Consider the following 22507-nt stretch of genomic DNA (forward strand, 5'->3'; position numbering starts at 1 on the left):
ATTTGGATTCTAGTCTTAAGGTTGTTCGGATATGCCTGCCAAATGACCGAGAAAACGGTGTGCTAGAAAGAGTGCACTGAATCGCATTTCTAAAGCTACGTTTGGCAAAAAGAGGCAGCTATTACCGCATCGACGGCCGCAGTTCGGACTTCGTCGGAGAAGATTCCCATAATCAATGAACAAGTTCCCGTGTACCGAGGAGAAGGCTGTAATACGACTCACCTCGTGTGTGAATCGATTCAAATCGTCAAATTGAGACTCAAACGAATCAAATCTGATCCGAATCCGTCAAATGGAATTCGAATCTTTAGGATCCATCTCGGGATCGAATCTTCGAATCTTCCGGATCCCGATTCTGCCAACACCAAAAATTAGTTACCGTCGGTAATCGCAACAACATGCATCGATAGTCCATCGCATCTGTCACTTGGCGTTTTCGCTTTGAAGTGCATGGAAATTCCGTCGGAAGTCGGGGTCTGTGGTTAGTTTCGGTGCGAAAAGTAAAGTTAAATTGTGTTATTAAGTTTGCGTTGAACGTTGGGCCAACGCAAATCGCATCGTTCGCAGTGAGTCCACTATCGAAAACGCCGGAACGCATTGTTGATTCGTCATAGCACTCGTGGGGTGTGGTATCGTTGACTTGTCCTTCCAAAAGAATTCGTTTCAAAGTATCGCGCAGACGGGAAACTCTTGCAGCAGAGTAATTGCTGCTACTGCTTTATGTTCGTGTATAATTCGTCTTACGATCGATCGCGAATTAAAGGCGAATCTCCTGGAGTGCTGCCTGTGAGTTGGTGATCACGACAAAAATCCCCGAGAAAATTGTTCCAGCATCGCGATAAGCGGAGTGTCGTGGGACTGTGTGTGTGTGTTCGCGTTTTTTCCCTATTTCTTCTGTCTGTTGTTGCTGGTGAATGTCTGGTCTTCAGTGCACGGTGCATCATCAACGTTCGGGGTAGATCTTCTGCGCTGGCATTTCTAATTATTGCACCGAATGTGTGAGATAGTACTCCAGACAAAAGAAGTCATATGTGTCCCCCGTTAGTCGTATGGTGCTCCGCGTCGCGGAGGTGAACAAACGCACATTTCTCCGAATGCTCGCTGAGTGTGACGTGTAATTACCGATAATTTGGGTTGGTTGAAACGAACTAGAGTTAGTAGGTGGTAGCCGCACAACACAACACAATTTTGGTTCAAAATCGACCAACTTTCCATCCAGCCGTACTTTGGTGCTTAATTTTTTACTACTCCGACCGTTCCACATTTATCGACCATGGCAGACAAGGTGTTTAAGAACATTTTTGGCAACAGGCGTGCGAAAGATTCGGAGCGGAATAAAATCTCCGAAATTGGCCTTCCCACTAACGTGGTGCACGGGATGCACGTGAGCAAGAACCAGCAAACTGGCCACCTGGAGGGTCTCCCGAAATCGTGGATCCGGATGGTGGACGCACTGATCACGTCCGATGAGCAGAGCAAAAATCCGGAAGCCGCCTATCAGGCGGTCAAGTTTTACAGCTACTCGATAAAGAAGAAAGAAGCCACTGAACCGTTCAAGCCGTTCATCACGGAGGATGCGATCCACGAGGAGACGGAATCGATCGACCAGTTTCTCGACCAGAAAACCACACACAAAAGCGTCGACTCGCTGGCCGGGAGTAGCGAGGAAAATGAAACAGTACCGACCGCCCCGCCGCCACCCCTGCCGAAGAAAAGCATGACGCTGCCGCCGAAGCCGCAGCTGAAGCCAAAGCCGAAGAACTACATCAGCAAGGTGTACAAGGCTACGGACAATCTGCACCTGATCGACTCGGACAGCAGAAGCAACACGATGATCATCCATCACGTGCCTCATCTCGATACGCACCAAAGTTCCTATGAAATCAGCTCGAACGTAAACAACAACAACCTCGACCGGGAGGTGGACGACCCCGATCTGATCCTGCGACCAAAGGAGACGCTCGCCCGGCAGCCGAAAAGTGACGAGCAGGTGTACTACGAGCTGAAGAAAATCTGTAACCTTAACGACCCGCTCAAGCGGTACGAGAAGACGGTCGAGGTGGGCAAGGGTGCCTCGGGGGTTGTGTTCATTGCGCTGGATCGCAACACCGGCCAGAAGGTGGCCATCAAAACGATCGACATGAAGAACCAGTCGTCGAAGGAGTCGATTCTGAACGAGATCAACGTGCTGAAGGACTTCAACCACAAGAATTTGGTAAACTTCCTGGAGGCGTACTACTTGGAGGACGTCGACCAGCTGTGGGTCATCCTCGAGTACATGGACGGCGGACCGTTAACGGACGTCGTGACCGAGACGGTGATGAAGGACCGTCAGATTGCGGCCGTGTGTCGCGAGGTGCTGCTTGCCATCAGTTTCCTGCACGCCAAGGGCATCATACACCGCGACATCAAGTCGGACAACGTGCTGCTTGGTATGGACGGCTCGGTGAAGGTCACCGACTTTGGGTTCTGCGCCAACATCGAGGGCGACGAGAAGCGGCAGACCATGGTCGGCACACCGTACTGGATGGCGCCAGAGGTCGTCACGCGAAAGCAGTATGGTAAGAAGGTAGACATATGGTCGCTCGGCATCATGGCGATCGAGATGATCGAGGGCCAGCCGCCCTACCTGAACCAGGCTCCGTTGCGTGCGCTCTACCTGATCGCAGCGAACGGCCGGCCCGACGTGAAGAGCTGGGACAAGCTGTCGGACAACCTGAAAGACTTTCTCGATCGCTGCCTGCAGGTGGAGGTCGACATGCGCGCCTCTGCCGACGAACTGCTGAGCCATCCGTTCCTGCAGGACTGCATGGAGTTGCGGACGCTGACGCCACTCATCAAGGCCGCCCGGAGGTTGCTGAAGCGGGATCAATAAACAACCTACAGTCGAACCAACGGTAACACGGTTATTGATGGGGATGGGACAAACGGGCTTGTTGAAGGCCGAATTTATCCTTGATCGTTGGACAAAGGGTAAATCGGGACAGGGAGAATGAACAACGAGTCAAATTGAAGGTTCGTTAGGATGAACTTTTTGCCGTATGTGGCTGTGAGATTAAGTGCCTTTTTTACCGAAACCGACCGACGGAAGAAGATGAAGCGAGGCGGATAAATGACTAAAACAAAGCATCTTAAGGACAGGTGTCATAAAAAAAAACTGAAGGAGTGCGAAATTGTCATATGAAGTTTGCTAAAAAAAGGAGGAAAAAAATCAATTATTATGGTGCGACCGTGTGGAGGAGGTGTTGCACAACGCGACTCGAAAATCACACCCGTAGTCAACGAGCTTAAAGATAAGAAAAAATGTAGAGCTTACAAAACCCGCTGCTAGAGAACAAGGAGGAGGAGGGTGAGGATCGAACAGTATCGATAACGTGTGTGCTAACGTTGTTGATAAGCGACACAAGACGGCTAGATTGTGGTGTCCTAGCAGGCGGTGCTGGCTGGTCCGGTATTCAGTTTGTGTTAGTTACATGTTGTAATAGTACAATCAATCTTAGCAACCCCGTCTCTTTGGTGACCATGTGGGTAGCATCCATGAATACCAAAATCACAAGCATTAACGTTACGGTAATTGTTCCCGTTTCAACTGACTATAATGGTGTACGTTGCTCAATACATCTTTAATGTATTACACTGGATCATCTAACTAAATCAAGGGAGTACTTTTGTCAAATAACTTCACTCGGGATACTTCACTAGATTTTTTTTTATTTTGGAAACATGTGTATCCTAAACAATCAGTATAAAATGTCTATTGCTTTGCATTCCGTTATTTTTCGCTCATTTTGGCGCAGCTCAACACTGATTTTTGATATGTATACAGTTAAAATAAAAATGGCACTCGCCTTTGAAAGTGTTTTGAAACGAAATACACGTTGCTCTATTTCAGTAATAGTAATGGAAAACCAAACATTTCCGGAACAATTTGCTAATAGACTCGTAGTGTTTCTTTCAAATTTGTGTGACCCGCGAGGTATTTCGAAAACTGATTAAGCACAAAACACGTGGATTTTTAAAGTAGCCCACACATTCCTTTGTCCATTTTGCTTTGAAATATAACCACCATGTTTGGTTATAGGGTTGAACACAAATTCCATTGATAATTCGTTGGAGAGATTGATTCAACACTTGTAATTGAAAGTGGTCAAACATGATTTAATGGTCTCGATCGATGGCTCTCTTTGGTGCTTCTTCAACCATCCGATATTACATTTTGATTTTCGGTGCCTTTTTCTCATCTTCCATCCTTTGCAACGGGGTTTATGAAAAGGAACATTCCTCAAGAGAGCCACTGCTATGCTTTCGCCGTGTCGTATTGCGCCGGGTTGAGCATGAGCATATACAATGACCCGGGCAAAAGAATGCCCCTAGAACGATAATAATGTCGCTAGGCGATTAGCCGGAACCGTCGGAAGACCGCAAACGCCAAAGGAAACGAAAGAAGATCGTTTCTCGGGTAATGAAATAACTCGCTTTCATTGGGGTACATGGCACCAACACTACAGTCATCGCGGGTCGCATCCCAACCCCGCTCGGCAACTTCGTTCCATATGCTGCGTGTTGGTCTACACACGGTCGTCTCTCTCTTGGACGGACTTCTCGAACGCGACCGTGATGGAGCCAGTAGTCGTCCTCCAAAGCGGTCCGGATACGAACGATGCCCGCGTATTCGGGTGGGGATGGTGCGTACATCATCACCCTATGGCGCGCTCGTGGAACGTGCACAGAAAGTGCATTCAATCTGTTCGCTTGCGGACGAGATCGGGCGTCGCACAACGTTACGGATGGTGTTTGGACGGTGGTCGGGAGGAGAATGAAGCTAAAGGATTGTAAAAAGGCGAGTGCAGAAGAATCAAGAGAAAAGGCAGAAGCGCACTGTCGCTGGAATTATTCTATTAAAATTTACATCTCATTGAAGAAAATCACGTTGGTTGCCGATCCCGGACGACACTTGAAGCCCGCGTGCGTGTCGTGTGTTCCTCGAACCACGCTTCACTCCCTGCCCTGCTGGTAGTCTGGTCCTTGAGTAATGTGTGTTTGTGCGTTTGTTTGCTGTTAGGTGCTAGCGTCGTGACCCTTTCCTTAAGCACAAACACACAAACACACCAGCATGGGACGGTGTTGCAAATTTTGATTAGCACTGTCTTGCCATCGACCACAAAGCGTTTAGTATGTTTTCCAAAAGTCTACAGACAAACATACAGCACAGAACCGGATGGAGATGGCTACCGGTGCTTTACCCGTACCAAAAGCGGTTTTTGCTACCGCCTTCACACAAGTTGATGTTCCCTTTCGATAGACGATCCCAATCGTGTTTGCACCGTGGTGGACGGCAAGGAGGGGTTTTATTTTCCCGGTGCCAACATCAGGCCGCCGCCAGCTGTAGGCAGAGCGGAGAGGTTCTTTCGCTTCCAACGGAAGCCGCGCAAACCTACGCTACTGTTCCCTTCCAGGAGGATCTACATATGCTCCCATCTTCAGACGGTACGATGCTGGTACATTTGCTGGGGCTGTACACATAAGAAAGAATAAAAAAAAAACACTAAACGAAGGCGCAAAAAACCCCACGAGACACGATTTTTCATGCAAGCCGCTTTTTATGCTATAAATAATTCGCTTTGGAAAGCATAGATCCAGACATCCCATCCCGGGGTAGTTCGTCGGATGGAGAGGCGACACATGTATAGTTTAATTGCAGCATGGCTTAATGTGTCTGCCACTGGTGTGTTGACTGAGTCTGAAACGGTTCAGAGCGAACACATGGAGTACTTTTTTTTCTCTTTTTGTTTAAAGCACTTTCTCGCAAATGTTTCTACGGACAGATGCGATCATAAATCAATCAAACTCTCTGGAGACTCTTCTGAAAACTAGTGCTCGGTTTTAACGTATGTTTTAGCTTCTAAGTTGCTAAATTATTTGTAATTTGCTACATAATTATGTACAGTTGTTCAGCTTCTAACGGTTTGACGAGGATCGACGATCTTTCGCGCGATCACGCTGTGACGGGAGTTTTATATCCAAAAAAATAACCAATCACAGATACCTTCACTCTCTCGCTCCCTTAAGGATAGGTGAAATGGGGACGTAAGGTGTTAAACGTCCACTTAAGAAAGGGAGAGTTTCTTCGGCCGGACACGGGCAGAGGTTATACCGGTGAGTCACTCGGGCCTCGTAGCAGTTTTTCCGTCGCCAACGAAATGTGGGCAATAAAAACCACAGTGACAAACCTCGCTTGCGAGGATGATTCATCCACTGGAAACGGGTCCCAGGGACTGTGTATATATCGCTCGTGCCGATATGGTGCCCTGCAGCAAAGGGGAAGAGAGGGAGAGAGGGAGGGGAATATGCGGTATCAAACGGTTTAAATCCCGTGACGATGGTCCCGGTGCCGGTGCGGCAGTGACACGGCAGACGATTCTGTCTGTGATAGACTTTACCGTTACCTGGGTTAATACTGAAGCCGGTAGCGGCGGTGAACGTCGAGGGTGTAAGCCGGTGATCTTATTTCTGAAGAGGGATAGATTTTCAGAAGAATGTCAATGCTGTAGTTCAGACCGTCGCTCTCATTTAGGACAATGATTAGATTGATAAGAAATGTTGTGTGTGCGATATTCCATTATTAGTTGAAAAAATATTATGCAATATGAAATTCAACTAATTGTTCTTATAGCATAAATTGAAAAATAAAAATCATATTTTTGTAGGCGGCCGACCCTCTCGATTTAAGCTTTGTTCAACTATTTTCCCACGATCGTCAATCCGATCGATGGTTCTTGTTCAAATGTTGTTTACTAGATGGTTTTTGTCGACATTTGTCAACCAATTTGAAACAGAATCAATAAGATAAATTAGGAAAATCCGTACTAAAACTAATGACATCTTTAGGATCTCCTTTGCTATAATTTGGACAACCGATGGTGCAAAAATTAACTGAACATAAATGCGTGATGGCGCATCAAGTTAAACTATTGAACGCAAAATGTGCTACATATTTTGTTCCGGTTCAGTAACAAGTGATTCATTGTCTTAGTAATTGAATAAAATTACTTTAGCTATGTTTTTACTTGTTCGCTATGATTTGTGTGTTTTTTATGTAGCTGGTTCTTGTGTGCCTCGCGCCAAGAGTCACGGACTGTATGGCTTTGGTAGGGAACGGTTCTTTAATGTTTCACGCTACACGAAGATGATAATCATTTCATATTCCGCCTAGCAGCGGCTTCGGGTGCCGGTTTTTTTTTCGTAACATCACACTCCATGCGGAGGAGATGCTGGAGGGTTTTACGAGGTGTTTCTAAGCAGACAATTTACTCTATGGTACGACACCGATGAAGAGCAGCTCTTGTTTTGAGGAGAGACGAGGGCGACAAGGTGTCTCACTAACGTCGTGACACTCTCGGTTACGGGGTAAATTAATTTGACCTTATGCTTCAATGCAACCCACCATCTCGGATGGTTCGCAGCAAGGGAGAAGGAAACGTGTGTGTCGTCCCATCGTCGTTGTAAAGATGATTGTTCTCGTGCGATATTGGTGGAACACTGGGGGTCGGGAACTAAGAAGAAGAGGGCGCGTGAAATCAAAAGCTCCTTGGAGTGTGATGAAGTAATTTCAGATTTCCGGGTTTTGTAACACTCCGACTGCATGTGAAATTGAACATGATTGTAGTTGATTTTCTCTTAAAAAGAGAAAATATGTTGCCAGTATTAAAGCAGAAAATGACCAGCGAAATCCAACACATGCGGCTCGTGTTAGCCATTTAGTTTGCCTTTAAACCATTACCAGCGAAATAAGTCATTTGTACAAACTGCAACCATTCCTAGCATCCCTGCAACGAATACTGCCGTCTATAATTGTGTCCAACAAAATTAACACCGGGTGTATCACCGAACCGTTATCAGATAACATTCAGCTACAACTATTCGACACACTGCGGCCGAATGTGTGATGTGGCTTCTTGAATGAACTCCTCCTCCCGGTTGGTCCTGTATACATTTCTTTTTGCCAGATCGTCATGTCAGCTACTTCCGGCTTTATCTTATCAACTCATGCCCCACTAACACCCCGAGGAAGGTACGCCGCCTAATGTGGGGCGCGCATGAGTGGCCGTTTTAATCTGGTCCATTGATTCCGCTGATGAAGTGGACAAGCAAACACACACAGGGCAGGGCAGTTTATCGGCAACCAAAGCCTCTCAGCGTGTTCTACCGGAGAAAGAGAGTTTGAATGTTTTATAAATTTCGGTGGGGACGGATTTTGGTTGTTTTCTAATTACCCGGGAGGGTGTTTATGAAATCATGTGTTCATTCGTATCCACATCCATGACACACTTGTAACCATCCATCACCAACCCGGCAGGAAAGAGGTAATGAGGGAAAGATTCCAATATCGGTCGGCCGCTACCGGGGGCGGCTTTTGGACGATGCGGAAACAATGCTAACACAACAGCCCATCGAACGAACGAACTAGCAACAATATCGCCTTGACTTCCACAATCAATGTTGCACATGTTTCGCATAAAAACGACCCCCCGTCCTCGGGCTGGAACGGGGCGCCAGTGGAAAACCTGAACACAAACTGAATACCGGTGCCACGGCCTTCCGCGGTGCTGCTGCTTCGCGGCATCAAACGTGTACCACTTACGTAAACTGAACTGACAAGCTCTCCCACCAACGTAAAAAACAATAAAAATGACTAAGGTATTACAGCCGATAGCGAGATAAGGGAGATGCAACTCCGAATGTGGTCGCTCAATAGTTGTACTGCACGCACAACGCGAGCTGCTTCAAGCTTTTGTGCTAACATGATAACAGATGCAACTATCGATGAGACAAATTGTACTATCGAACGCACTGATCGATTTAGTTAACCCGGAAGAAAAACGCCGTTATTGTGAGCGGCGTGTACATACAAAGCAATCGACAGCCATAACGAAGTGGTAAAATGCGTTATACTTTTCAGGGTGTCCCGAAGTTTAACGCGGCTAAAATCGATCGATCCCAACTAACGATGGCACAAGTAGCAGGATCCAAACACACCACCCTGAATGTATATAGAGTGCAAGTAAACGATTTCTTTTCGCATTAAGAAGGTTCGCTACGGATTGAACTTTCAGTCCCACCACCACCACCAAACGCTCTACTGCAGGACGATATGTAAATAGGCACATAAATCCATCACAACCTGCTGATATAATACTATATTAGCGACGTAAGGCTTCTTAATCGTAAATTGCCGCTTTTTTTATTCGTGTACGAGAGGGGAAGTGTTTTTGGGGAACGTAGCGTGAGTTCTTTTTTGTAATTATTATAAGATTTTTCTTTTCTGTGTGTATAGGAAATCATTCTGGGGCCCGTGAGGCGGGTGCATCCAAACAGCATTTAAAAAGCAACGTGCAGCACATTGCGGGGGTAGAGTTTTGACAAGAAACAGAAAATGAAAGTATTCATGAATTTTACCATGTTTCCATAATTTCAACGCCATAGTATGATATGGTTAACATGCTGAAACAAACGGTTTTGCACGGTATTAGAACGGTACGTAGGTTTTCGTGGTATTTTTTATTGTAATGAATAAAGGATGAAGTCACACCACATTGCACTACCATATCCATATATAGACGCATAAATGCAACATTCGATACGGTAATATTTTGTAGTCCAACTTTTTCCAATGCTGTAATAAAGCGATCAAATATGTTTACGTTTAGTCATGGTAGAACGTTGTTTTGTACTGCGTGACGGAGATACATAATCCGAAAATAATATCCCGATAGTGAAGGTAAGTCTGTTCAGCCAACATAGGAAAAGGTGGTAAAGAGTAATAAAGGATGGTATTTAAACGTACAACATTAGATTTTGTAAACTTATGTGATATGTAATTCATTTGCAATTTGCAAATTATTTCGACATACAACAACTAATTGTACATGCTTAAATAATGTAATAATGTAAACTTTAATCTTCCTTTGAAATATTTATTTGCTGGGTGAATAACCGTTCTTTAGCGATTGTTAACGGAATACCGAATGAACAATAATTTTCCTAAGGTTTTTGTTAAAAACGTTTTACGTTCTTAAGGTTTGGTTTTATTAAATTTCTATTGGAAAAAAACAGCTAACCATTTTGAAATAGGCGCGGGTATTTGAAATCAGTGTGATAATTGATCTCCTTTCTAGTGGGCCAAAACTCCTGTGACCTCCTTCAATAATTATTTTTATTTTATTTATCGATATCCTTTTGTAATAAATCGTATCACTTTCATACGGTTATGATTTTACTGTCAGTTTGAGTTTAACGGATGTCGTCCGGGAAAAAAAAACTACTCACAACCAAACGTCCTCCCGATATTTACCATCCTTTTTCAACTGGTCGATAAACGCTTTACTACTTTCCCTTTCTGGGTCCTCTGATGACTCTGCTAGTAACTCTACTATGGTAGCAGTAATTTGAGGCAGGAGAACCTTCGAATCGCCGCAAACGAAAAATAAGCCATGTGGACTCCTCAAGTTCTCTACAATCTGCGCTTTGCGTTCTTTGATGCGATCCTGTACGTATTTAAATCGGCTGTTTTCATCCCTGGAAAACGCTTCGTAGCAGGCGTCGAGCACGCCAGTTTCAACGTAACCCAGAATTTCTTCCTGGCACAGGTAGCTTCGGTCCCGGTAGCGAAAACCTGCTATTAGTTCAGCCTTCCCAATCGTCTGTCCCTTTGCCAGCGCCTCAGCACGAAGGTCCAGGAAAGCGAGATATGGTGAAACGCCCGTGCCAGTTCCCACCATTATCAAATCGTTCTGCAGTTCACTATCCTTAATGGTAAATGCACTACTTTGTCGGAAGTAAAAATAGACAAGGGCACTAGTGTCAAGTCCGCGTAGGTATGTGGTTGTGATTCCAGGCCTCGATGCGTTGTGTGAAAATATAAAACGAATCGTCGGCTTTCCGTCCTCACGGTGCGCATTTGCGATTGAATATGGCCTCGGCATTAATCTCGGAAGATGTTCTATCATTATTGCTGTCGTTGGCTTGCATGAAGCGACCAGCTTAAGGAGAGAGGTAAATCCTTTTCCTTGTTTAAGGATGTATTCTTCGTACACGCTATGTCCTTCTTTTGAACAAAGCACTTCCAGGAATCGCTTTTCGCATGGGTCGCTGGTACAAGGGATTAGGGCACGGATCAAAGACTAAAACATAAAACCCAACATTATGATCGATTTCCGAAGGGTGGTCCAGCTTGAGCTTACCTTTTTCGGAACGGCGCGCAAATCCAAACATTCACTGAAAAGACGCCGCAAACTCACAGCGGCAGGAACAAATGGTGGTACCTTGGCCGCTTTCTTCGTGCAATTTTTATCAATCCCCACACGATGGATAGCATCTACTTTACCTTCCAAATCCAAACGATTCAATACGTAGTATACATCGGCCGGTAAGTTGTACGTTAAAATCCCTATCGTATCGCCCGGCCAGTGCCGATGGAGAGCATCTTGGAAGTAGTTCAATGTGACATCATAGACCGTTTTCACATCTTCTCCCTCGAGTACGGGTTTCAGGTTGGAAATAAAACCGTCTAAAACTTTGGTGGCAGCAAACGGTTGTGGTGCATTCGCTTGTAAATGCCCTGTTGGTAAAGGTAGATCCGACTGCAAGTGAGGAGAAATATGCCGGGTTGATGAAGCATGTAAATAATAATAATAATAACTTATCATACGCAATTCTCCTCGACGCATATGAAACTTGTTGGAACAGCAGGCAAGGTAAGAGCTTTTCCTTCATACTCAAGTAAAACCTCGGATATATTGACGATATCCATGCTGGAAAGTTTGAGGGATAAGCACTACGTGAAGAAAACAAATAAAAACATTGGAGCACGTGCACATCAAAACAAATGCAGTGTGGCCAGCAGATTAATAAATTTAAAGTTGTTACGACTTGTTGGCATCACTTCCATCAGCCAACTTTCCTAGCAAATCAGCGGTTGCAAAACTAAAATAAGTTTTGTTTTCAGAAGTTTGTAAATTTTCTATTCTTCCATGTAGATTCTTCCTATTGCTAAACAAAAACCAAACCTCTTTGAAGCCGTTAATTTTTATGCTTTAATTTCCCTTGATCGAATGTCTACTGTCATCTCCGAGGACAACATCTGACAGCCATGGTTGCTGGCATGTGATTTTGTTTTGTTTATAAAAGTTCGGGTCGCATTTCTTTGCGGCCGGCAAATTGAACAGTTTGTTGGATCCATATTTAAGCGAGATAATCGCTCAAGAAAAATCAAACAGTCAACAAGATGTCTCGTTTCGGACCGAAACATCGTAAAATTCCTGTCCCGAAGCGGCACGGAGTTCGTGATCCGCTTAAACGTTTAGCCGAACGGGAGGCCGCGTAAGTAAACTAACGATATTTATCTTTACCCTCGTTTCGTAATTCTGACTGGGTGTCTTGAATAGTATAAAGGACCATATAAACAACCCTCCAAAGGAGCGCGATGTGCAGGAAGTATCGCAACAGTTCAAAAGATTCATGCAGATGAAGGAACAGGCGACTCGCCGCAACTCACGAAAAGAGCCTCGTGGTAAAACGCAGCCAACAATCCATATCGGAAAAACCGCGGTCAAGAAGCAACCGAAGGAATCGGAGGAATCCTTTTTGAATCGAGCAACCAGAATGCAGGAGGACCGTACTGTAGAAAATGATTTCGGTGTAAAGTATGGCGTGGAAGTTGAGCGCAACGAAGAAACGGGTGCGATTCGGATTCGCAAACGTAAGGGAAACGAGGTAGATGAAATGTTAAACAAACGTATGAAACAAAATGAAAGGAAAGGCGGCAAACCCGACAAGCGGGTGGCAAAGGCTAAAAAACCGACGATGACCGAAAAAAAGGCTCTCAAGTTGCAGAAACAAGAGGAGCAAAAACGGCAAGAAGAAGACTTACTTTTGAAGGAGTATCAGTATGATTATGTTCCGTTCGGGGACGTCGTAAAGGAACCACCGTCCCTGCATACACTGCCACGTCGAGCCAACAAACCGGAAAGTGTAGCGCGGGTTCGTACTTCGTTTCACGATAGTTGGAAAAAAGAACCTGATTCTATAAACACGTGATTCACATTTAATCTTTTTTTTCTTTGCAGCCGGCCAGCAAACGTCTATTATTGCACTCGTTGATAGAGCCAAAAAAGCCAGAAGAAGATGAGCAAACGCCAACGAAAAAACGTGCATCGAAGAAGGTACCGCCTACTAAAGTAGACTTGAAAGGAAAGCGTAAAAAATTACCAATGGCTACGCGTCTGAATATAGAACGCGAACAGCAGAGTGTCATCGAAATGTATCGAAAGTTAAAGAAAAAAGCTAGCGAATAAAAGCCTCGCATTAAATTCTGTATGTAAAGCCCGAGTTTGAAGCATTCATTCATTTTCTATTTATTAAAAATCTAATGGGAGTTCTATAAATAGATGTTTATTTTAAATACACCAACCAAATAACCATTGATGAGTTGAATCAAGAGACACAAGATCATCACCTCAACAAGTGGCTACGATACTGTTCGCATTAACGCACACAATAGACTCAGTACCGTATCATCGAGTAGTACAGATATTTTCCCGTTTTTCTGTACTCCGCCAACAGGTCCGCTGCTTCAGTTTTGGGAATGCCTTTCACCTTGCTCATGCACGTCACAATCGTGTCTTGAATTCGGGGCAACATCGTACGACCTTCCCCGCACAGGTACAGCTTCGTGCTATCGTCAAGCAGTAGGTCGATCAACTCTTCCTTCTTGTCCTCGATAATTTCCTGCACGAATTTGTACTGGCTGTCCGTGTCACGGGAGGATGCCACATGCAGTTGATCCAGGACACCGTCCCGCACGTGCTGTTTCAGTTCGTTCTCGTACAGATAGTTGCGGCTCTTATAGCGACAGCTCGTGAACAACCAAGTGGTCCCCAGCTTTACCTTGCGATTCGATACCTTTGCGTGTTTACGAAACTCTAGAAATCCTACGTACGGTGACATTCCCGTGCCGGGTCCGATCATGATAATATTCTTTTCCAAGTCTTCCTCGCGATAGTGGAAGACGGGCTTCAACTGGCGCAGGTAGATGTAGAGATACTTGTCCCATTTGTTCGGGTGTAGCAGTTTGCTCTCGAGCATGTGCGTCGTGAGGCCCACCTTGCCATCGTTCAACATTGCAAACGCAATGCGTACCTGATTTTCTCTACCGTAACTTGCAATCGAGTACGGCCGTGCCTGTAGTCGGGGCAAATGCTCGATCAGCATCGCCAACGGGGGTTTGCAACTGGCAACGTACTTTAACATGTGGATGAAGTTCATTTCGTTCTTTAAGATCAACTCATTGTACAGATTCGATCCTTCCTTGGAGGCTAGGATTTCGAGCAATCTTTTTTCACACTCATCACTGGTATAGCCGGCCATGGTCTGGAGGAGTGCTTTGCGCGGCGTGATTCGAATGTCCAAGCACTCCAAAAGTAGCCGGCGAGGTGTCACAAGCTTGGGCACGTAATGGGGCAGTTCTGGGTTTTTCTTTTTGACCGGCTTCGCCAGCTTTACTTCGTACGTTTTGTTCGCTTCCTCGAGCAGGTGCAAGCGGTCCAAAACGTAATCCACTTCGCTGGGCAGATTGTATGTGAGAATACCGATCGCGTCACCAGGGAAATATTCTTCCTCCATATTCTGTGACAAACAAATCATCGAAAACAATTAGGGGTTTTTCTTGAAATTGCAATAATTATATCTTACCGGAGGAAGCTTTAACGCTACTTCATAAACAGTTTTTACATCGTCCCCTTCCGCCAGAACTCTGTAGTGAAGAATGCTTGTTTTGTAAACACTGCTCGAGCCAAATGGTTGCCGGGAGGTGCTTTGCAAGTGGTCATGCGGCTATCGAATAAACACATTTGGAATCCAAATTCAAGTTATCAATGATGGTGGTTATTATTGCGGCACTGTTGTTAAATCTTACCACCTGCCCACTATCAGCCAGATTTGCCTCGATGAAATGTGCTGGTAGTTTTGGGAGTGTTAGCACGGTGGCTTTGTACTGCTCTAAAACATTCATTTTCACTTCCTGATTGAAGTAAAACACTTCCCAAAGTATCGAAGCTCTTTTACAAACTTCACTCTATACTAGGCAATCGATTAATTAGAGAAATTCAGCACAAGCACGGTTTATAATAGAAGCACACTCAAAGCAGATTGCCGCTTTGGTAAAAATATTTTGTACGACAAATAAACAGCGTATCCTTACTGACAGCTGTCACAAGTAAGACCACCTGCAACGTGCTTCTCCTTGGTAGAGATGGCGTTATAATGCTAATGCTAGTTCACACTTGTTCGACCACTAGTCGGACTAAATTCTAATCTACAAACAACCGTAGCCAAATCCAACCGGCTCAGATTCGCACGAATCAGTTCAACGGTTGCTTTCAAGATTTCTATTTATTTCTTCTTTATCATGTTTTTACGGTATGTGATAGTGATAATGAAATAGCTGAGAATATTTTAAAAACATAAAAGTAACCCGATTAGCAAATCAATAGATATACAAACGTATTCACCGGCAATGGTCTACAATTTCGGTGGTTCGAAACCAGAGATTTCCAATTTTGTCGGACCACGTGTTACCGGCTGTTGACCACAATGCGCCCGACAAAAAAAATTAACTCTCAATAGGTTAAGGTGGTTGGGTTTTTTGTCATGATGATCAAAGGAAACGCATTTTCACTAATTTTACATTTTTGCACAATCTCCCAAAGCTTCGGAAAGTTGAAACGAGAATGCATTACAAATAACGTGTGACTTGGTATCGATTCTACTAACATTTTTTCGAATTTAAAGTTGGATTTATCTTTCGAGCGGAGATATTTTCAACTGTTGACCATTTTACCAACCATTGAAGGTGAAACGCTATTACATTTTACCGACAAATATATCTCCCTTATCCCACTGGATGAAAATGAATGAAAGTTAGTTTTCCAGATTTATTGAAAACGTTAACTTATCCTATGTACACATTTATCGGGGGCATTCTGAACAAATGTATGTCGAGGGAACGAAATATTATAACACACTTAAAAGAAAAATCGCAAGGCAAAACCAACCCTTTACTGCAATGCAATTGCCTTCAAGTTGTTTAACTAGCGAATCGCCTTGAGCATTTTTAGCTAGATAAAATGAAATGTTGATTTTTTACTTTCGTTTCTCCTAATGCTCCATGCTTGTATGCATCATGGTCGCATAACAACTTTTAGTCCAGTATTATTCGATAAGTTGTCGTAAATAGTTTACTTACTTAAAACCGTCTATAAAATTAGCAGAACTCTATACGATTTGCAAAGTACGAAAACAAAGTAAAAATAACTTAGTAAAATAATCACTTGCTTTGCTTGTGGGTCCACTGGTTAAGAGATGGGACTGTTTTTTTGTTAACAACCTTTAAATTGAACCTGAGCTAATGCCTTTTACTCAGCCCTATTGATAATGTGTTGAGACAAAAGATGTTTTTCTCTTCATGTGTTATCACTCATGTTCACTGACCATCTCAAACTGCTACCAATTTCTTTCATATCGTCTTGGTATCTATTATGTTATCAAATATTACCGTTTATTGGTTGTGCTCTCCTAAACCTACAAGTCATTAGTCAAGATCCGAATGTATCTTTTCTTACGTACACTATTAATTTGCTAGTTGATGTTTGCTACCGGTTCGCACAATAATTAAACGTTTTTTAGGTGTTTAATAATCTCGTGGAAGTATCAGAGATAAACAAAGAGCATATCATAAGTGGTATCAATGTTATAGGAGCGATAATGTTAAATCGAAAACAAGGAACATCATGCACTCATTTCAGGAGGGAAATTCGAAGAAATGGGAAGGAAAGCTTTTTTTCTTAGTCATGATTTAAGAATCGGAAAAATGCACCTTTTACCGTAAACATAAAATTGGCTATGATTAGGGTATCCGACGTAAAATTTTAATTGCTCACGTTTTTGTTGATGATACTTTAAAAAAGACTTTTGCAGTCTACTGAACATTGTGTTAAAAATGGTCGCAACTAATTAGCCAAAATCAATACCTCCTAAAACGCTCCACTCACCAGTTGATACCACAAAGTATGCTTTTCGTATGCGCATTCGATACCCACCCATGTTGTGCCTTCGTACCAGTTGAACGGAATCACTATTGCCAAATGCCTGCATAATTTCCTATCAATGTTGCTGGTAATGGTCCGCCCGCGGTAAACAATCTGGTCCCGCTACGATCGTAGCAGTGCGTGTAAATTGCCGGCATGTACTTCATTTGCTGGAAGCCATCTATTTCCTCATCGGGAAATTGTGCCTAAAAAGATGAAAAGAAAAGGTTTTTTATAGTTAGCCAATCGTACACACTACGGTATAATGTTATTAATAAAATGATTCTTTATCCAGAGGAATTGTGACCTTTCCCGTTTGACGCCTTTTGATACCTACCACGTAGCCTCTGCTCGCCTTCAGTACTACTGTTCGTGAGGAATTGATGCACGATTCCAGATACTTTCCAGCCCGAATGTCGTAAAACATAAGCATCCCCAAGCCGGTTCCAATGGTAAGGATGTTGCCCTGGAAGCTTGCCGAACGGATTCCACATCCACTGTATCGGGAAGCAATTTTTTTCACTGCCTGCAAAGACAATCATTTGGTATTGTATTATCACCATGATGTGTTTTGCTACATCGAAGTCACGCCGAAGGTACTTACCTGCAACGTTCTAGGATCCAACAAGAGCGTATAAGAACGACACCCGACGGCGTAGAGCCCATTCGGTTGGCAAGCGATACAAACGTTTTCCTGGCAGTTTGGCAGCTTCCGGGAAAGCTTCTGCGAAAATGTCTCCGCATTAAAAAGATGCATGTAGCCGTTAAGCGATAGCAAAGCTAGCTCCCGGTATTCTTGGTTAAAGCACACGGCTCGAATCTTCTGCGCCCCACGACATAGTTTCACCGATACTGGCGAAATGTGCGCATACGTGGGCACATCCTGTTCCTCCTCGCCATCCTTTGCCACCGGGAACTCCATCAGATCTTCGTTTACCCGCCACAGTGCGAGATTGTTGTCGCGTGCTCCCGTCACCAGAAACTGATCGTCCAGCCAGCACATATCAAACACCCAGTCCGTGTGTGCATTCTCGCCGATGCACAACGGATCGAGCGTCGGTAATCGGTAGATGGCGATATCTGCTGAATGTCGCGCCCCGGTCGCTAGCAAGTTGTGGCTAGGGTTGATCTGGCAGGCATGAATGCCGGACTGGGTATCGGGGCTGGCGCCGCGACTGTTCGGTAGCGTCGGTATCGCGTCCACCCTTCGCATGTTCACGTCGTACACCATCAGTTTATTGCACTTGGTGCCGAACACCACCTGTCGGTTGCTGAGCCACTGCGAGCAGAACACCTTGTTGATGTTACCCAGCGAGATCGGCGTTTCCTTAAACATATCGTGAGTCAAGATGTGACGACTGGCGTACGCCGGATCGATCGATCTTTCCTCCCGCAAGTCTGATTCTCTGCTTCTTATGTAGTCTACAAAGTTGTACGATGTGCTGAGGACCTCGTTCTGCTGGCTCGGGGTTTCTTCCTCGCTGTCGCTATCTTCGTACGTGACAAAGTCGTCGGGCTTATCGGGCTTCCGGCGCCGTTCCTGTCTTAGAATTCGGTTCCTCGCCCTTCGTTCTTCCAGGCGATTCGGGATGTAGCAACCGGGACGTATCCCAGCTACCGGTCGTTTAAGTGTTTTGGACATTTTCAGATGCCAAGCCGATTGAGGCTGCTAGATCAAAACACTTCTAACACCTTTGCTCAAACTAGTAGTAATTTGTTGTCCCGTTGTGCACCGAGAATGATGCAGCAACGGGGTCCGATGAGGCCAGCCGTACACAAGGTTTAACAACGAAAGGCAGTGGCGGCGCGGTGCGACGGTGATACGGAATGAGCTCAATGGAAAACGCAATTTTAACCCACTGTATCATGCACAAATAACGCCGTCAGAACATTTTGTTGATAGCTTCATTCGCTGCAAGTTGGCAAATAATAAAATTTCCCAGGAAACTGCTTTGAGACGTCGTCAATTTAGTAAAAATCGTCAGTCTGCAGTTTATCTCTACCTTTTGTAATGAAAAATAATTTAGACTAGTGTTGATAGATCCCTTGGGATTCGGATTCGAAGATCCGGATTGGAATCGAAAGATTAGAATGCCAACTAGGAATTTATTTTCCCAACACTAGTTGATAGATCCGATCCAATGGAGTTGTCAGTGTTGTACAATTTCTGGAACTAAGCCGGTGTACCTAGTTCCTTCCAACGAAAATAGCTGGGTTTTCCTCAATGCTAATTTTACATGAATCACAAAGGTAAGGAAGATTTTGATTTTTTAAAATAAAATAACCTGTATACAATAGAAGTGAAATGATACAAAAATAAAATCGAACCGAAACTGATTAAAATAAAAACCATAAAATGGTGCCATAATATCTCCGACTCAGCTAAATGCACTCTTGATTCCTGCATTTGTGGAATACACTAGTGATGGTCATGCAGGAAATAAATAAACAACATTCGACGCGATAAGCTTGTTTGTTTGTTTGTTTGTTTGTTTGTTTATTTGTTTGTTTGTTGTGCTTCTAATTGCAACTAGTTAAATTTCACAATGGATTTGGTACAAGAAATTGAGGATTTCTATGGAGTTTATCTGCTAGTGAGCAAAAGTACTAATCCGAAGTTTGCCGGGCGAACTTATGTTGGATACACTGTGGATCCAAATCGTAGAATAAAACAACATAACGGCGGACAAGATGCAGGCGGCGCTAGGCGGACTTCGAATCGTGGACCATGGTATGATTTCCATTTGCAAACGAATTTTAAGATACCGTGGATGATTCAATCAACGCTTCTATTCCAAGGATAATGGTTATGATTATTCATGGATTCCCGAACAATATATCTGCACTCCGGGTAAGCTAGCAAGCAGTTTCTGCTCTTCGCAGAATTAAAACGAATCTAGATGTTTTTTTTTGTTATTTCAAGTTCGAATGGGCCTGGCAGCAGCCACGAGTCTCAAGGCGGATGAAACAGATACCGGATATACAGAAAAAACTAAGGAATGAAACGTATTTCGAGTACCACTTCCGTATCCTTTCGGAAATGCTTCGAATAGGTCCTTGGAACCGGTTACCCCTTATCATTCGATGGCTGGCCGACGAGTATCACCGTGAATTTGAGGTACATGAACATTCTTGTTTGGTAACGTTACAGAAAAGATTATTCATTATTATCTTGTTACAAACATTTTAGATTGGGAAAACTCCACCCCTCCACATGCCTATATGCTTCGGGCGAATTAAGAAGGTCAACAAGAAGCGGAAGCCCACAATCGTTGCCAAGAAAGCGAGCAAAGAGGCTGGATCGCTGAGAACACATACGACCGTATCAAATCAGGAGGCGAACGAAAAAATACCCATCAATTACGATTTAGATGAATTCGATCGCATCGTAATGGGTGGTGAGAAAATTGACGATTATATAAGTCAGTCATTAGATCGGCCCACGGTAGGGGACAATAATCCAGCCGATACCATCGTCATTAGTTCCGATTCCGATGAAGAGGAGCATGGTGGTGTCGAGCCGGCCCACAGTGAAACGAATGTGGAGTGTACTCTTTGTAGGGGTTCCATTGACACTCGCCTGCCGGCGGAGGGAAGTAGTGAAGTAGTTTTGAGGTGCTTGCAACCACGTTGTCAGCTCATTTCCCATCTCGAATGTTTAGCTCGATTAGTTTTAGAACCAGGTCAGTACGTTCCCGTTGAAGGTGATTGTCCCATTTGTGAGACACATTTTCTTTGGGGGGACATCATAAGAAAGGCAAACGGATGCTGTGATTTAGTAGATGATGTTGAAAATGTTGATCCCCTCGAGGTAAATGATGTATCCGATGAAGATGAATAAATATTTAAGGATGTAGTTAACCCTTCTATATGTATTTAAATTGTTTTTCTAAATTGTAACGAAAAAAGATCCGAACTCCGTAAAAGTATCTTAAGTTAGCTCATTTAGAAAATTAAGGATACTCACATTTTATAATAAGTTGAAAATAATAACTGGTGCAACTATTCTAAACTATCTCTTACATGATGTATCCTAGATCAGTTACGCAACAAACTCTAGATGATATGGATTCTTTTTTCAATGCTGAAACTCGCCTTTAAACTCTAAACATGTTTCCTCCTGAGATATGAGAAGAAATGCCGCTTTCTTGGTGAATGGAATATCTCATCCTATGTTCCAAACACACTCCTTCTATGCTCTCGCATTCCGGATGGGGTGAAATGGGGAGAGCCATGGCCTAACCGAATAGTGATCACGGTGTGAACGTGATCTCAGCCACTACCGCGAGTTGCACAGCAGCATTAAGGAAGGAAATAAAAACGGAGCGAAAGAAGGGCATACAGAAAGAGACGGGAAAAGATAGAGAGCGAACGACAAACAAGCTGTAGTAAAATTACTACGCTACCCAGCACGATCGTTGGCGATCATTCCGATTCAAACACTCAACGTGATTGCAGGCAATCGTTTCGTGGTGAAGCGCAATCAAAAATTGATCGTCTTTAAGCATACTGCTAGTGTTCGCGTTCAGTCTTCGCACGTAAATTTAGTGTATGTGTAAGAAAAAATAATTCGAGAAGTGCCGATTAACCACGTGCGCTCCGTGACCGTCTATTGAAAACAACTTTACGAAGGATTAAACGAACCACTAGAATTCGGTCTAGTATCCGTTTGTGCATCTTAGTTTCCTGAAGATCGATTGTGTTGTCCCAAGCAGGACACAAGCTAAATTGTTAAGACTTGCAAATCAATCGTACTAACGATGAACTCCCGTCAAGTGTTGGTACTCGGTCTGATCGTGCTGCTGGCCATTGCCAGCATCTGTGACGCCAGACGTCGGTTTCCGCACCGGCGGAGGGGTCCCTCGCGCAAAACGCTCAAGCAACTGTACTACGAGTCGCGGGAAACGAACACACCCAACTTTGTCCGGCTCGTGCTGATGCGGTTGATCTACGGCATCGCGACGCAGATGGGCGTCGAGGAGCGTCTGGACAACGTGTTCGGTGGCGCCTTTGTCCCCCCGAACGCCGTCGACGACAGTTCCGACTTTTTCGATGTGCTCAGCGATGAAAGCGGCGAGGACTTCAGTTTCGGTCTGTGAGGTAAGCTACGGGTGGAGTAGAAGTGTTTTAATCCTTTGCTGGTATGTGGGGTTCGTGCTCCTTATGATAGACATTCTTAAACCCAGAGAAAGCAATTTAATCTAAATTATGCGCGCCCGCCACAGGGCAGGTTGCTCTAAATCTTCTGTTCGCGGCGAGCGAGGGCGTCAGTTGGTTGACACAAATTTCAAGCACCACTCAAAAGAAATCGAAAGAAAACGGAACAACACGGAACCAACAACACGTAAAAGCAACAGAATTTCTTT

General features: G+C 44.2%; 7 protein-coding genes across 7 annotated transcripts; 4 read left to right on the forward strand and 3 right to left on the reverse strand.

The window, feature by feature from the left end:
- Window positions 1-476: 476 nt before the first annotated feature.
- On the forward strand, window positions 477-3502 carry LOC131289482 (serine/threonine-protein kinase PAK 1). The gene has a single exon (XM_058318752.1). The coding sequence runs from the start codon at window positions 1274-1276 to the stop codon at window positions 2873-2875; it is 1602 nt and encodes a 533-aa protein (XP_058174735.1). The 5' UTR covers window positions 477-1273; the 3' UTR covers window positions 2876-3502.
- Window positions 3503-10272: 6770 nt separating this feature from the next.
- LOC131284630 (methionine synthase reductase-like) lies at window positions 10273-11809 on the reverse strand. Its single transcript, XM_058313494.1, has 3 exons — window positions 11708-11809; window positions 11241-11639; window positions 10273-11180 (listed from the first exon to the last, which is right to left on the reverse strand). Exons 1-3 carry the CDS (start codon window positions 11807-11809, stop codon window positions 10323-10325), a joined length of 1359 nt encoding a protein of 452 aa, XP_058169477.1. The 3' UTR covers window positions 10273-10322.
- A 359-nt stretch (window positions 11810-12168) lies between these two features.
- LOC131286119 (muscle M-line assembly protein unc-89) lies at window positions 12169-13378 on the forward strand. Its single transcript, XM_058315007.1, has 3 exons — window positions 12169-12378; window positions 12444-13038; window positions 13125-13378. The coding sequence occupies exons 1-3, from the start codon at window positions 12284-12286 to the stop codon at window positions 13350-13352; spliced, it is 918 nt and encodes a 305-aa protein (XP_058170990.1). The 5' UTR covers window positions 12169-12283; the 3' UTR covers window positions 13353-13378.
- LOC131286118 (methionine synthase reductase) lies at window positions 13377-15160 on the reverse strand. The gene is made up of 3 exons (XM_058315006.1): window positions 14972-15160; window positions 14749-14889; window positions 13377-14682 (listed from the first exon to the last, which is right to left on the reverse strand). Exons 1-3 carry the CDS (start codon window positions 15065-15067, stop codon window positions 13561-13563), a joined length of 1359 nt encoding a protein of 452 aa, XP_058170989.1. The 5' UTR covers window positions 15068-15160; the 3' UTR covers window positions 13377-13560.
- A 1987-nt stretch (window positions 15161-17147) lies between these two features.
- LOC131287428 (DDB1- and CUL4-associated factor 12 homolog) lies at window positions 17148-18986 on the reverse strand. The gene is made up of 3 exons (XM_058316477.1): window positions 17746-18986; window positions 17479-17667; window positions 17148-17347 (listed from the first exon to the last, which is right to left on the reverse strand). The coding sequence occupies exons 1-3, from the start codon at window positions 18781-18783 to the stop codon at window positions 17189-17191; spliced, it is 1386 nt and encodes a 461-aa protein (XP_058172460.1). The 5' UTR covers window positions 18784-18986; the 3' UTR covers window positions 17148-17188.
- A 701-nt stretch (window positions 18987-19687) lies between these two features.
- Window positions 19688-20997, forward strand: LOC131287616 (structure-specific endonuclease subunit SLX1 homolog). The gene is made up of 4 exons (XM_058316680.1): window positions 19688-19872; window positions 19941-19992; window positions 20065-20259; window positions 20332-20997. Exons 1-4 carry the CDS (start codon window positions 19688-19690, stop codon window positions 20980-20982), a joined length of 1083 nt encoding a protein of 360 aa, XP_058172663.1. The 3' UTR covers window positions 20983-20997.
- Window positions 20998-21901: 904 nt separating this feature from the next.
- Window positions 21902-22240, forward strand: LOC131288673 (uncharacterized). The gene has a single exon (XM_058317831.1). The coding sequence runs from the start codon at window positions 21902-21904 to the stop codon at window positions 22238-22240; it is 339 nt and encodes a 112-aa protein (XP_058173814.1).
- The last annotated feature ends 267 nt before the right edge of the window (window positions 22241-22507 follow it).

The sequence above is a fragment of the Anopheles ziemanni genome, chromosome 3 (genome assembly GCF_943734765.1).
Source record: "Anopheles ziemanni chromosome 3, idAnoZiCoDA_A2_x.2, whole genome shotgun sequence".
Taxonomy (NCBI): Eukaryota; Metazoa; Arthropoda; class Insecta; order Diptera; family Culicidae; genus Anopheles; species Anopheles ziemanni.

Excerpts from the sequence above, each read along its gene's own strand:
- LOC131289482 (XM_058318752.1), top strand. The coding sequence starts at position 1,274 with ATGGCAGACAAGGTGTTTAAGAACATTTTTGGCAACAGGCGTGCGAAA.
- LOC131284630 (XM_058313494.1), bottom strand. The coding sequence starts at position 11,809 with ATGGATATCGTCAATATATCCGAGGTTTTACTTGAGTATGAAGGAAAA. Across the intron at positions 11,640-11,707 it reads TATGCGTCGAGGAGAATTGC|TCGGATCTACCTTTACCAAC; the intron begins GTATGATAAGTT and ends CCTCACTTGCAG. Across the intron at positions 11,181-11,240 it reads TGCGCGCCGTTCCGAAAAAG|TCTTTGATCCGTGCCCTAAT; the intron begins GTAAGCTCAAGC and ends TTTATGTTTTAG.
- LOC131286119 (XM_058315007.1), top strand. The coding sequence starts at position 12,284 with ATGTCTCGTTTCGGACCGAAACATCGTAAAATTCCTGTCCCGAAGCGG. Across the intron at positions 12,379-12,443 it reads TTAGCCGAACGGGAGGCCGC|TATAAAGGACCATATAAACA; the intron begins GTAAGTAAACTA and ends TGTCTTGAATAG. Across the intron at positions 13,039-13,124 it reads AACCGGAAAGTGTAGCGCGG|CCGGCCAGCAAACGTCTATT; the intron begins GTTCGTACTTCG and ends TTTTCTTTGCAG.
- LOC131286118 (XM_058315006.1), bottom strand. The coding sequence starts at position 15,067 with ATGAATGTTTTAGAGCAGTACAAAGCCACCGTGCTAACACTCCCAAAA. Across the intron at positions 14,890-14,971 it reads TGGCTGATAGTGGGCAGGTG|CCGCATGACCACTTGCAAAG; the intron begins GTAAGATTTAAC and ends TTTATTCGATAG. Across the intron at positions 14,683-14,748 it reads TAGCGTTAAAGCTTCCTCCG|AATATGGAGGAAGAATATTT; the intron begins GTAAGATATAAT and ends TGTTTGTCACAG.
- LOC131287428 (XM_058316477.1), bottom strand. The coding sequence starts at position 18,783 with ATGTCCAAAACACTTAAACGACCGGTAGCTGGGATACGTCCCGGTTGC. Across the intron at positions 17,668-17,745 it reads TGGATCCTAGAACGTTGCAG|GCAGTGAAAAAAATTGCTTC; the intron begins GTAAGTACCTTC and ends TTGTCTTTGCAG. Across the intron at positions 17,348-17,478 it reads AGGCGAGCAGAGGCTACGTG|GCACAATTTCCCGATGAGGA; the intron begins GTAGGTATCAAA and ends TCATCTTTTTAG.
- LOC131287616 (XM_058316680.1), top strand. The coding sequence starts at position 19,688 with ATGGATTTGGTACAAGAAATTGAGGATTTCTATGGAGTTTATCTGCTA. Across the intron at positions 19,873-19,940 it reads ACTTCGAATCGTGGACCATG|GATAATGGTTATGATTATTC; the intron begins GTATGATTTCCA and ends TTCTATTCCAAG. Across the intron at positions 19,993-20,064 it reads ACAATATATCTGCACTCCGG|TTCGAATGGGCCTGGCAGCA; the intron begins GTAAGCTAGCAA and ends TGTTATTTCAAG.
- LOC131288673 (XM_058317831.1), top strand. The coding sequence starts at position 21,902 with ATGAACTCCCGTCAAGTGTTGGTACTCGGTCTGATCGTGCTGCTGGCC.